Raw genomic sequence first — 13387 nt, 5'->3', positions numbered from 1 at the left:
GCTCCATAATCTTCCCCGGCACCGAGGTCAGGCTGACAGGCCTGTAGTTCCCCAGATCCTCCTTCCGGCCCTTCTTGTAGATGGGCGTCACATTGGCCAGCCTCCAGTCGTCCGGGACCTCCCCTGTTAACCAGGAACGGTTCATCTGTACCTGCTGCAGAGGGGCAGGGACAGATGCTGAAGTACATAGCAGAAGTTTTTCCCTCTCTCTGCATCAGCTGAGATAGTTTCAAACCTTGAGGCCTTTTGGAAGAATATTCTTCTTCACTTTCTGTTCTGTAAAACCACTCCATAGCAGAGGAACGCTTTTACATATCCATCCTTATTCTCACATCTTTTCAGCAGAGCCTGTATTGCAGGATTCAGAGGAATTTTTCAGTTGTCTTGTCCCAAACTTTGGCCATGTCTAGGCCACATATCATGATAAGACCCAGAAGTGGAATGCCTTCTTCGCTCTGCACCCCCGTTGCCCTTGGAAATAAAGCTAGGGCATTCAGGGCACAAGGGAGTACAGTGCAGTCTGATAGCTCCCCAGTCTGCATATCAGAGCAGAGCAAAGGTCTGCAGAGCGTATCAGCGGGTTTATCCACCTCACAACATTAAGGTGGATTGTTACATACATTGGCTTACATTGAGACTACTTCCTTCTTCGATAATGTATTTCCAGCGATGAATGTAAGCATTTTCCTTGGCCTGTATGATTGCTGATTTAGCATCAATTTTTATTGGAATTAAAGAAACAAAGAAAGAACAAAAGCATTATTAAGTATTTTCAGAGTCTTAACATTAAGCCTCAAAAAGTCAAAACGTAATATGAAATAGGTGCTTTCCATTATATGGCAGCACACATTGGACAAATTAATGTCCTGTGAAAGTCATCTTTAGGTACCTGAGGTAGATCTCTTTAATTTTAATAACTTGGCATTATATGACCTGCTATTTCTTCTGTTAACATTTGTTGTAATTCATCTATTAGAGAGAGCAATAAAAAGTCAACAGATATGTGAAAGAAGCATCAGAGAATTGTTTCAGTTGAAGGCAGCCAGACTAAATAGTGTCCTTTTCCTTATCAGTGCTTCTGTTACATTTTGAGTTATGTATCTACATTTCCATTTAAATTTTATCCAAATTTTTGTATTTTTTTACAGTGCGGCAAATTATACCTGATGTAATTTATCAGAGCAAGAGCAGCTTCAGGAAAATATACAAGCTTATTACACATAAGGGATTCAAGTTTTTAAACAGAAAAAAACCTTTTTTTTTTCTGCAATGTATCTGTTTTTTCTATGTCTATATCTCGTCGATCACATTTCTAATTTAAATCCCTGCAAAAAAGAGACTTTATCATAAAAGACTGCAGTTGACATTTATTAAAAAAAAAAAAACCTGCAAAAGGCTAAATCAGTGCATTAAGCCAGCAAAACAGATTTGGAATGGTTCCAAAACCAGTATTAATTATAGCTCTATAGAAATGTCATCTGAAGAGCTCAAAGCACAATGCAAACCTTAAGTTTGCCTTAGATCACACTGGTGAGGTATGTGCCCCCTGTGTTCCAGATGAGCAGTGAGGCTGCAGGTCTGTGATAGTCTAAGCCAGTAAAAAATGCTGGGTTTATGGTCCTGCCTTCTTCTCTGGATCCGCTATTCATTTACAGCCTCTGGCTTGTCCCTGCTCTGGCTCTGATCTGATCCAAAATAACCTGGGTCAAGGACCTAACCTGGCAGGAAAAGATCAGCAAAGCACTAGTGCCACACTAAGGAAGGAGCTGAATTGCAGTAAAATTGGCTTTGGTGATCCTAAGGAATTACACAATTGCCACATGAATTTGCTCCTTTTCTGTTGCATTAAAAAGATAGATAAAATGTTTTCAAATATCACAGTACTAAAAATATTGTTTGTAAGGTTTTTCCTAATCTTTCAGCAGGGGAATACTCTCTCTGTTTCACCATTAAGAGGTCATGTTTCAGTCACCCCTGAAAGAAAAATAGTATCTCCTATTTGATTTTCATAGTCACCTTCCTGCTTTCTCCTAAATTGCTACCATGCCTGGGAGGAGCTCCATCTAAACACCTGCACCCCGCCTCGTTATTTTCTTGGGCTGTCATGCCTAGTCTGTTCTAAATTTGTAGGCATTTTTGAGCAGGAATCTTCTTTTTGTTATGCAATATTATAGCACTTAGCACAAAAAGCTCTTGTCCAGGACTGAGAAGCTTTTTAATACAAGTGATAAATCATTATAATAATGCAGGAGAGAAATATTACATTGGTCATGATGATAACACATCCTCTTCTTTATCCTGCTATTACTGAAGTCAATAGCAAAGCTGTATTGACTTCAGATGGTGCAAGATTAAGCCTTACAGCATTATTATTCCATAGCATTTTGAATTTTTTTTTTATAAAATGTCTTCAGCACAAAGAAAAACCTTAGCTTTATAGCAGTACACACTCACAGGCTGGATTGACAATGATACAGATGTAGATATATCCACAGGGTGAATATAATGTGTGCGTATATATATATACAACTTATATATATATATCTTTTTATATTTTTTTTCTGAGACTGCTAAGGTGAGGTAGGCATTATATTTGCCCTTAGATTGATATGTCTGTTAATCTCAGGACTCCTGTCAAGATTAGTTTTATTATCTAAGTGAACAGTAATTTAAAAGAAATAGCATTTTATTGAACTTCTGCTTAAATCCCAGCAACTTCAGATAAAGACAGTCTGCCTGGCATGACGTGACTTGAGAGCTGAAACTGCAGGTTCCTCAGAAACTGCCATCTACTTTCATCTGTGTAGTGCTCAAAGCCACACTGTGTGTTTATATTAAGCTCAAACGAAATTAATGAGTTTTTAAAGAAAAGTAGCTGTAATGAAAAATCTTAAATATAATTTAAAAACTGTAATTTAATACAAATTCATGACATCAACCTCTGTGTATGCAGAGGTTCTATTTCATTTTCATTAAATAATGTAATATCTTTTTTCAAATATCATTTGACGTTAGTAATTCCTTTTTTATTATGTGTCTTATCTTAAATTGATAGCCTAGTATTTCATACAAAGACTGCAGGCTGCTCAGTTCCAGCTGCTTACACTTGAGCACCCACTGGATGGCAGTCACATGCAACTTTGGAAAGAATTCAGCTTGGTCCTTTAACTTGCTGACCTAAAAAAGAAATACTAGTCAAGTGCCTCTAAAACAAAGTTTTATTAGATAATGCTAGTTTAGAACAAAGACAAACAATAAAAGCAAGCAGACAGAAATCTCACTATTCCCTCACTGTTGTCTCGTGGTGCACCATTTCATTTCAGGTGCCAGGATTAGAGAAGGGTGTAGCTCAAAGCTGGCCATGGAAGGCAACGCAGGCATCCCCCGTGGGACAAGAGATGCCAGAGCTGGCAGTCGAGTGGTAGCTGGCTCTATCGCTAATCAGAAATACTTGCCCCTGTTGATGGCAAGGCCAGGAAATCAGTACCAACAGTTTTTAAATGGACATTTATTTCAACCAGAAATCAAAACAACCCAAAACTTCAAAGAGCTGTACTCTCTTTCAGCTTTGAGATCTGAGCCATTCCTATTTGTCTTCTGAAATAAGAAGGGAATATTTTTTTCACCTGATATGTCTGCAGCTCCCATTGACAACAGGTCTGATACTTGTGATGTTGGATGCTGGAACGCTGATTTTTCATTCCACCAGGGAAACCAACAGCAAGCACTTAGCTGGAGATTGTACTTAGTAGGACCTGCTGTGGTTAATGTTGAGAACTGTTTTTTATTTTAACTCTTCATATTTGTTTGGCTGCACCGTTTCAAAAATAACTCTTTTTGATTTGAAATTATGTCTAATGTCAGGTAAAATATGTATTTCTGCTGTTTATTAAAAATCTGAGAAAAGCTGTTCAAGATACTCTGAACAAACTGAAACTTCTTAGTTTCTGAGTAAGAAGATGGAAACTATGTTTTTCCATATATTTAGCTCAAAAGTCTACCGTTTAAAATTGGGAGATAGCCAGTAGTCATGCTAATAAACATTCGTGGCCAAATTTTAATAACCAGTGTGAGAACTAGTTATGATCAATTAAAAATCATTTCTCAATATGAGCATTTGCTAGACATCTTTTGTCATCTGCAGAGAACATTCTCCCTCTCTATTATGTATATACGCTTGTCTTGCTGGGGTTTTATGGGGCAGTATAAGAAAGATGGGACCCCTCTTTTCCAGTCATTATAGTTTTTTGAGATGATTGCCTCTGCGGAGTCATGGGTATGAAATCAGTAGGCTTTCCAAGTACATGAGCTGACAGTATTCCAGGGTATCAGGGGATACAGCCCTTCAGTTCTACACTATGCCATTCATTTACTTTTAACCACTGAATTGAAAATTTGCAGTATCATTAAAGCAAACTAATCCAAGATAATATTTTGAAATTAGAAATATGGCAAAAAGATATGTGAAAAAATTGTATGCCCTTTAGTGTCGCGGTTTCTCCAGAATTACTTCTGCAGTCTATTATACCCTGTAAAGTCTTAAATCACATGTATGACTTTCTATCCTGTTTTGTGCCAAGGTAAGGCCAGAATAAAATAAACAATTGCTGCTCTGCCCTCTTTAAGCCTGTGTAATAAACACGTAAAGCTGAGAAAATAAATAAAACAGCATAGATAAAAATTCACCCCAATTACCTTTGTGAAATGTGAACATCAAAACTATGGAGCTGTATCGAACTATCTTAATAGTGCTATTACTAAGCATAGGCAATTTATTTTATTCTTTTCTTCACATTTTTCTGTTAAATAGCTAAAAACCAGGAAGAAATATGCTAATATAATGTGATTGTTGTGTCATATCAGGGACAATATGAGTTTCCTATAGATTAAACTATTTAGCTAAGTTGATTTCTCTTGAATTTATTTTTTAGGTTTCACTAGGTGTCATCACAATTAAATTGAACAGCATTTTCAATAAGGCAATAATAAATATGAAGTGCAAAAAAGTATGTCTTATTAATTTTTGACTTTTCTGAGAGAAAAGGAGAATGCCCAACACCTGCATTAGTCTCAAATTCTCAGCTATGTAAACCTAGCTTTAGCAGTAACATAGGTCCCAAATGGAAATCTTATATTAAAATAATAAGCTGTTTTATTGTTGAAGTTGATGTTGTTGCTATTTTTAGCAATTATATTGAAGCACACAAGCAAAAGCTGAAGTGATTGTACAGCAACCAGAACAAACAAATGACCAATATAGGTATTTTCCAGGCCTTGGGAACTGTGGAGATGCAGATATGGAAGGAAGGGTATTAACTGTTATTTTGCCTTTATCAGAATGAAAGCAGAGCATATCAGACAGAGTTGTAAGTGGCATAAACTCTATAAAGTAGACCTGATTCAGTAGCACTGTGAGAAGGCGGACCAGTTCAAAATACTCATCATTTCTTTTCTCTTTCCCCAGCTTGATCACTATCCTCCAACAAGTTACAGCCTGCCAACAGTGTCTGACATTCAGTTCAACTCCCCAAAGGCACTATTCCTAGGAAAAGTTATAGGTAAGATTTCAGTTTATACCTGGTTATTTTATTAGGTGTTTTCAGAGAATACTGAAAACCATAAGCTCACGGGACAATGATGTGTGTCGTGTTTGCAGCAGGATGCTGCACATGTCATTCTTAACTAGAAAGTGGTGATATTGGAGTTATACCTAAATGAAGGGTTATGTTCACCTTGTCATATAGGCTGATGTGCACACAAACAGGTGATTGTCTGCCCAATGCATGGAAAAAAACAGATACGGGTAAAGAGACACTTGTAACATCATATTTGTGAAGTTTCATTACCCTCTCAGTGTCAGGTGGAGGGAATACGAAATCATTTGGACCACTGCTTCTACGAGGAGATATTGAAGTTATTTTAAATAGTATCTTCCCCTGTGAAGGTATCATATGCTTTATATAATGCCTTTATTTCTGCAGTCAGCCTTCTTATCCCAGCGCATCCTCTTGTGGCATAACTATCCCTCATCACTCTGCCAAAACTGCCACTTTCTCACAGTGAGGCCCACTAGTGAGGTCCTTTAGAAGTCTGTAACACCTACAGCACCACTCTATACATTTTCCATCCCTTTTATGGACCTCATCATTATTTCCCAGTGCAGCAGCTTCCCAGCCAGCTCCCCAGCTGAACTCTAAAGGCAATACAGATGCATCTTAAACTGCCTGGGCCTCACTTTTAGGCCGTCCTACTTTCCATTCCTTAATTTTTCCACTACTGGCATCTTACATGAATTTCCAGGGTTACTCACTTCAGGAATCAATTATTCCCCTGACATTTACAGCTTTTAAGAAGGGCTTTTTCCCCTTTGCAGAGTAAGGGGGTATTGATACCATTTCCTCTAAGTGCTTTGTACAGGGATGTGGTTGCTTGAACGGCAGCGAAGGGTTTAATCCAGAAAATTGTAAACTTTTCTTTGTTTTATGGTCTAAGGCAGCAATCTGTGAACACCATACACTGATTTTTGAAGTGGAAAAGCAATTGACCACATAGCTAATGTGACTTTTTGAAGATTGTTTCATTTTTAAAATTTAATGTGTTGAACTTCTGTGAAATAGGAAATGAAAAGCCTTTAAAATGGTTGGTTAGCAAGAGACAAGAAGTATTTTCTGATACTCTCAAAGTCAGTTCTGTAGATAGTACAAAAGACGATGTGGTCTGATTTTGGCAAGTCTCTGGAAACCAGGTGCATTCCCACCTCACTGGACTGAATTAGCGCAGTTGGACTAGAGCTGACTCTCTACCTCGGCCAGGCTGCCGGCCTCTGTATTCATTAATTAAGGTGAGGAGACAAAGGACTTCAGGTGGAGCCTTCAGCAGCTGGAATAGCTCTGCAGGCAAGGAATGGGGCTTGAGTCTTTCCTGCCAGGTAATTGTGATCAAAAATATCAGCTATAATTTGCTGAAGAGTGTTGCAGTGTCCATCTTCCATAATAGATTCACTGCCAGCGAGGTTCTGTTTCTTTTGAGATGGCAGCTCTCTGTAATGCTTCATTTGTCTAAGAAACTACCACGGTATGGCAGTACTGCCTCCACAGCTCAGCCTTCTAAATAAGCTTACCTTTTTTGAATGGTTGTTTGGATCCAGCTAAAACTGGCGCTTTCCCGGCCATTCTAATCAGGCAATGCTTTGGACAAGGCTGAACAAGGTGCATGAGAGAGACAATATGGAGATAGGCATACAACAGAGAAAATACTGCAGCATAAGAGATAAATAAAAGTGAAGGGAAAGAAAAGGACAATTACTAAAACACAGAGGAAAACAATGGAAGAAACACAAAATGAAAGAGAAAACAAGAAATACTGTTTACGTGACACATTTAAAATACCCTGAGTGCAGACAGAGCTCTGCAAGGAAACCACTTCTTATTCCTTTGAATTGCTGAGCTGGCAGGTGTACTAGCAACACAGTCATGTAACCACATAGATGAAACCGTGACATAGATAGGAGGTTTAGTCTTTGCACTGGTTCTTTCTGAGCTGAATTTTTAAACACAGTCATAGCACTACAAAATCAAAGTCCACCCAGCCGTCTCCCACATAACCCCATGCCCAAGTGCTGGTTTCTTTGCCATGTTTAAGTACTCCCATTCTGAAATTTTCTTTAGGCATTCATGAATAATAAAGGGGCTGCAAGAACTGGGCAGCTCAGATCATCCATGATATGACCTTTCATGTCTAGGTTACTTGTTCAATATTGGCAGTGACTGAAAGCCATAACCATCTCAGAGGTCCAAATAAAATGAGTTATCAGTCCAGTTCTGTTCCTACAGACCTAAACCCACAGCACCTCACTTTCGCCTCATTTCTGAAAAGTCGTGTATCTGGCTGAAAATAGTTTTAAGTATCCTCTGACCATTTCAGTTGGATCCTACCAAATGAGAAATGAAGCTTGGCAACAGAACAATATCTGTATGCTGCTTGTTAATATCAAGAGCTTGATCATAGGATTCGCTAGACTTTCCCAGAATAAAGATATATAAGAAGAAAAAAATACCAGAGGTCAGAGAATTTAATTTGATTTTTTTTAAAGAAAAAAGTAAAAAAAGTTTTGAATATCTGGGAGCTTACAATTTATATTCCTCTCCCTCTTTATAAATAGGGTAAACTGACAAGAGTGATTAAAAGCAAGTTCCAAATCTAGAATTTCAAATAGTAAACATAGTCCTTATAATATCTGTCCCATAAACACATCTGGTACAGTTGAAGATTGTCATCAGGAAGCATAAAGCAATCACAGCTACCACTGAAGCCCGCCTTCAACTCTTCTGCTAACTTGAAGTTTGGGAGCAGGCAAAGGTCTTGGGATATCCTGAAGGAGTAATTTGTTGATATGTTATGTTTCTGTTTTCCTGTGCTACTTGGTGATTTTAAGCCACAGACAACTGTGTCCCTGTTTCTGAAGATGCTATTTGTCATCCATTCTTACAAACTGCATCATGCATTTGTTATGTATTGTATATCCTATTATCCCTGGGATTGATTACTTCATTTTTAACAGCATAGGATTATATTAGCATGATTGACAATATGACTGTTGCTTCCTCTTCTCTGCTTCTGTTACTGTCCTCACAAAATAAGATATTATATTAAGCAAAAGAGCAAATCAGTACTAAAGAAACAAACAAAAAAAACCCTACTTCTATTCTTTCTGCCAAAGAAAAATTGAACTTATCTGCAGAGACACAGATTTCCTGATGTAAAATTGTTGTGCAGCTGACTCTGTCCATTGATCAACTTTGCTGTGCAACTCTCAGAGTAATGCTGAATGAGGGAAGAGCAGCGTTAACACAGTTACACAAGTGCAGCAGTTCGAAGGGCAAAGTAGACGCAGAATCTAGTATCTTTAAAGCTTCTGCTTGTCACATTGTACTGGCTAGGCATATTTCAGTGGACCAGAGGGATTAGCACCAATGGAAGATCTGGATACATATATCAAGTTACAATTTGTACCCACCTGCAATTACATTCTCTAAATGGGTGACATGGGAGTAGCCTCCTATTTCACTGCTAGTCCGTCATTAGTTGCATTCAGTTTCTGTTGTTTCCATACTATGCAATTCTTATTTGCCATCAAAAATGAATGCAAGGCCCTATTTCTAAAGAAAGATGGGGTTTTTGAAGAGCACTCTGGAACAATCTTACTAAGAAACTGATCTGCCTGTCTGATTTCCATTTTTATTAGGGTTATTTGCATAGGAGCAGCTGCTTCTGCCACAGCTGTGCTTGCTGTGATAGCTCATCTGCTGCCCGTCAGAAATGATCACTTGTACAACACCTACCACAACGCAACACCACTCTCTGCTCTAGGTGTTACAACAATATGGCTGATTAATAAAATGGTGACGAAATGGCTCCATGCCTCGTAACTGTTCATAATATTTTCTGTAAAGCAGGAGGGTCACATCAGAAACAAAAAGAAATTATTGAATTGCAGTTGTAATCAGGGAGCATTTCTTCTTCTTTAGGTTGAGGTGTTTTCTGCTTTCCTGAAATAATTTCCAGAAAACTCAAATGTTTACTGGCTTGAAAAACACTGATATATAATATTTTTAGCCTTCTGGGAAACTGGAGGTACAGGCATTCAGTATAAAATTCTTACACAGACAAAATGGATTATGGTTTGAGGTGTGAAATAAAGCTAAAGGAGACAACGAATGAAAAATCCTGTTTTACATGAGTGTGTGTCTCTAGTGCTAATATTAAAAATAATAGTATTAGAGAAATGCAGGATTTTATAAAAAAGATAGAAGGGAATTGTTAATGTTTCAGGGACGTTCTGTAATCTGTTGTTTAAACATACTTAGGCTTTGATGGCTGGCACAGATGAGGTAAGAGGGAAAAGCTGGCTATCTGGATGACCAGCTATGAAGAGAAAAAACAAAAAGTAGACAATGTGACAGGATGTGTTATATATCACAGTTCAGATCTTAATCTACATTTTCATTTAGGCTGCAGCTTGAGACTCATTACTGAGGTAGAATAGAGCAGAGGTTTGCTTTTCCCTCTATGTGTAGTGGTTTTGGATGCAAGGTTTGTCCTCACATCCTTTTTGGAGGCCTACACTAATTTCCGTTATGGGAACTTGCTATATAGGGAACCAATGTCATAGTCTGTACTTTATTACTGGAAGTGGAGTATTTCTTTGGGTTTTAATATGCATTTATAAAGAATTAGCTACACATAATTAAACATGATTTACTAAAAGTATCATTCTGGTGAACAGAAATAATTTGAGAGTTTCTTAATAAGATATTTGATTGAGCACAGAAACACCCAGATCAGACAAGAGTTGCTTTTGAGAAAGTGGCAGGGAAGTAAAGGAAATGTGCTCCTTGTCTGTTTTCCATGCACTCCAAATCAAATGATATCATTTAGAAAATACTTAAATATCCACTTGGAAACAACCAACATAATACAAGTCATCTATAACACAGACATTATCAATTTCAGAACTGACAGCTGTCCCTGCAGCTAAACTCTGTAAGCTCCATTTATGTCTCGTGCTTCACTCTAGTGCTCTTCAGGTACTTTCAGTAAGAGTAGTGAAGAGGGAAACACCTTTCAGGTCTGCCTTCCTTCTTACAAAAGCAGCTGCCATCACTTTACAGCTAAAAAGAGATCCTGGAAATCAACCCCAGGGGCCTTGAGTCTTTTCTCAAAAGGGGGTTTCCTCAAGAAGAAGAGGTAGAAGGTCCATTTCTAGATGTGTTATTTCCCTGATGTTAATGAAAGGATTTTTTATTGTTTCCTGGGTGGAGTTTCTCTGTTTCTTTACTGGGGTGTGTGGTGAAAATAAAAACTGGTTGGGAGACATTTCTCTGGATTCATTGTGGCATTCACTGCCTTGGACTAACGGGTGGTAAGACCAGCTTACATCTAGCCAAGTAATTAGTTTCAAGTATGCAAAGGAGAGATCATAGAAATACTTCACGAAAAGTAGGAGATAAATGACATTGCTTACATGGTTTAGGTTAGGTATAGAAATGGGAACTGCTTTTTTCTTGCATGGCATCTCTCCACAAATAGATACTGAATAATAGGAGGCAAAAGTTCAAAATCCTTTGAACTACCAGCAGGGACTGTGGCAATTTTTCTGAGAGTTAATCATTCTTTATTACTAAATAAGATACTTTCTTTTCTGTAGAACAAGCCTGGCAGTTTAATGCTTTAACACTTCTAGCTGAAGTGTTGAGTAACAGAAATTACCTACAGTGTAATTCTTCCTACCAAAAACATTATACACTTTCAAAACCAGCTTCAGTTTCCATGTTTCCACACAACTGCAGAGGTTTATCACTTAGAGGGTTTGTTTCATGTCAAAGGATGAACATCTCATCTCTTTGAGAACATTTACCACCATTGAAAAGGGAGTTTTGGTAGCCTTGATAAAAAATTCTGTAAAGGACATAGGCATTGTCATCATTTGGGTATGCCACTTGATTGACATAATCTGATATGAAGTTAACGTTAATCAAAGAAATCATCAAACCAAATACCGGTTTAGAATTAGGTCTCTGATACTGTAAGGTACTTCACTCAGCTCTTAAATTTGGATCCTAGAATATAATGCAGAGCTGTAAATAGATTATGAATAATCTAGAAGTATTTTTCTACTACACATCTTTGACATGTATCTACTACTACCTCATGATCATAATGAGGTTAGCACCTCATTATATATATTAGCAGTGTGACAGTCAGGGCTCCACAGCTTGAGTTTGCTCTGTGGCTCTCCTTCATTTTGCAGTGTAGACAGATAATCTGAGTGCAGGGTAGCTTAGCCTACTTTCACTGATAATGAGCAGAAAATAGCTAGCATGCAGTAAATTCATCCACTAACTTATTTCAAAGTAACTGCCTGCTACTTCATTTCTGAGCACCAGCATTAACATTCAGTACTGTAATCTCAGGGAAAAGGCATAAGTGTATTTTCATATTAGAAGCCCTCCTGCTACAGTAGCAGTTGAATATTAAAGATGTGCTTTCCCCTGCATTAAGTCACACATGAATTGTCATACAAAAATACAACATCTGGACAATTTTCCTTCTCCTCCTCCTGTATAATAGCATCAGCCTGGTTGAAACTCCTCTGGGATTTAATATTGCCTATGTCTCTGACCTCAGATCTGTCTATCTGTCCATATCTCACTTTTTGCAGCATTTCTGGTAACGGTGGAAATGTTCCACAGCTCTTTTAGTGAAAACAAGAACCAAAGTAAAAGTAAAATATTTTTTCTTTCAGACCTCTGAGTTTTTGACCTATCTGGTTTCTCTGAGAAATCCTACCTACAAGCCCTATTCAGAAAGGAACATTTCCCATCTACAGGCCTCCCATCCAAGGGGACTCCATAAAGGCTTTGAATTGCTGGTTCCACCCCAATAACTCCTGTGGCAGGAATCAGGGTAGCCCAAGTGAATTTTACCTTTTGGTTGGCAGTTGGACTAGACGACCTTTAAAGGTCTCTTCCAACCCAAACCATTCTATGATTCTATGGACAAGAGAAGCCAAGAATATCCATTGGTGCCATTCGCCTCAACATCTGTGCTTCATCTTTCCATTTTTCAGAATATTGTGGGATTTGGCTGCTGCTGCATTGGCCTGCTGGCAGCTCCAGAAAGGCAAAAGGCAGACCCCAGACAAACTGGACTAAATTAGATGCTATGGTAATCCCAGTAGTCATGAGCCAGCTCTGCTCTTCCAAAAATTAGCTGGAGTCATCTCTTCCCACTAACTTTTCACTCCCACCCTTCAGGTCATTCTTCATCTCTCAGTCCCTATCCTGTACTTTGTAGCTGGCGACTGCCCTTTCACTTGCTTATTGCACTATTCTCTATAAAATAACTTCATTGATTAATAGTCTTCAAATCTTCTGTGGACATTCAACAGCTCCAGAAAGTTGTCTGTGTGTCCGCCCCCCCCCATGCTCTTCTAGCTTGCATCCCAGCCTGTAACAGGATGCAAGAGTCTCCTAGTTCCTAAATTGTAAAATTCTTTTCCTTTATGCTTTAAGATGTCTCAGAAAATTGTATCATATAAATCGCTCTACAGAATCTTGCGGAGAAAATAATCCCATTGCTTTACAGTTCTTTCCAAAGTATGCATCTATTTGCTCTGAAAAAAAGAAAAAAAAGAGGAGATTGTAAAGACATTTAATTTAGTTGGTGCCATTTTGAACAGAGTATTTGCACAAGTCTTATCTGACATTCAAAACCAATAATAATCCAAGAGGAAGCGGTCAACGACCTGCTACGTCATCTGGATACTCACAAGTCTATGGGGCCGGATGGGATCCACCCAAGGGTGCTGAGAGAGCTGGCGGAGGAG

At 38.3% G+C, this 13387-nt stretch overlaps 1 protein-coding gene across 1 annotated transcript in view; it reads left to right on the top strand.

Moving 5' to 3' along the window:
• The window catches only part of CNTNAP2 (contactin associated protein-like 2), a 1203666-nt gene that overhangs the window by 1129445 nt on the left and 60834 nt on the right, over positions 1-13387 (top strand). The window contains exon 21 of the mRNA XM_009323034.1: positions 5465-5558. Coding sequence (XP_009321309.1) covers positions 5465-5558 — 94 coding nt within the window. The remainder of the gene's footprint in view (positions 1-5464; positions 5559-13387) is intronic.

This window comes from Pygoscelis adeliae, unplaced genomic scaffold (genome assembly GCF_000699105.1).
Source record: "Pygoscelis adeliae isolate BGI_AS28 unplaced genomic scaffold, ASM69910v1 Scaffold264, whole genome shotgun sequence".
NCBI lineage: Eukaryota > Metazoa > Chordata > Aves > Sphenisciformes > Spheniscidae > Pygoscelis > Pygoscelis adeliae.
This window is presented reverse-complemented; position numbering and strand designations above follow the sequence as displayed.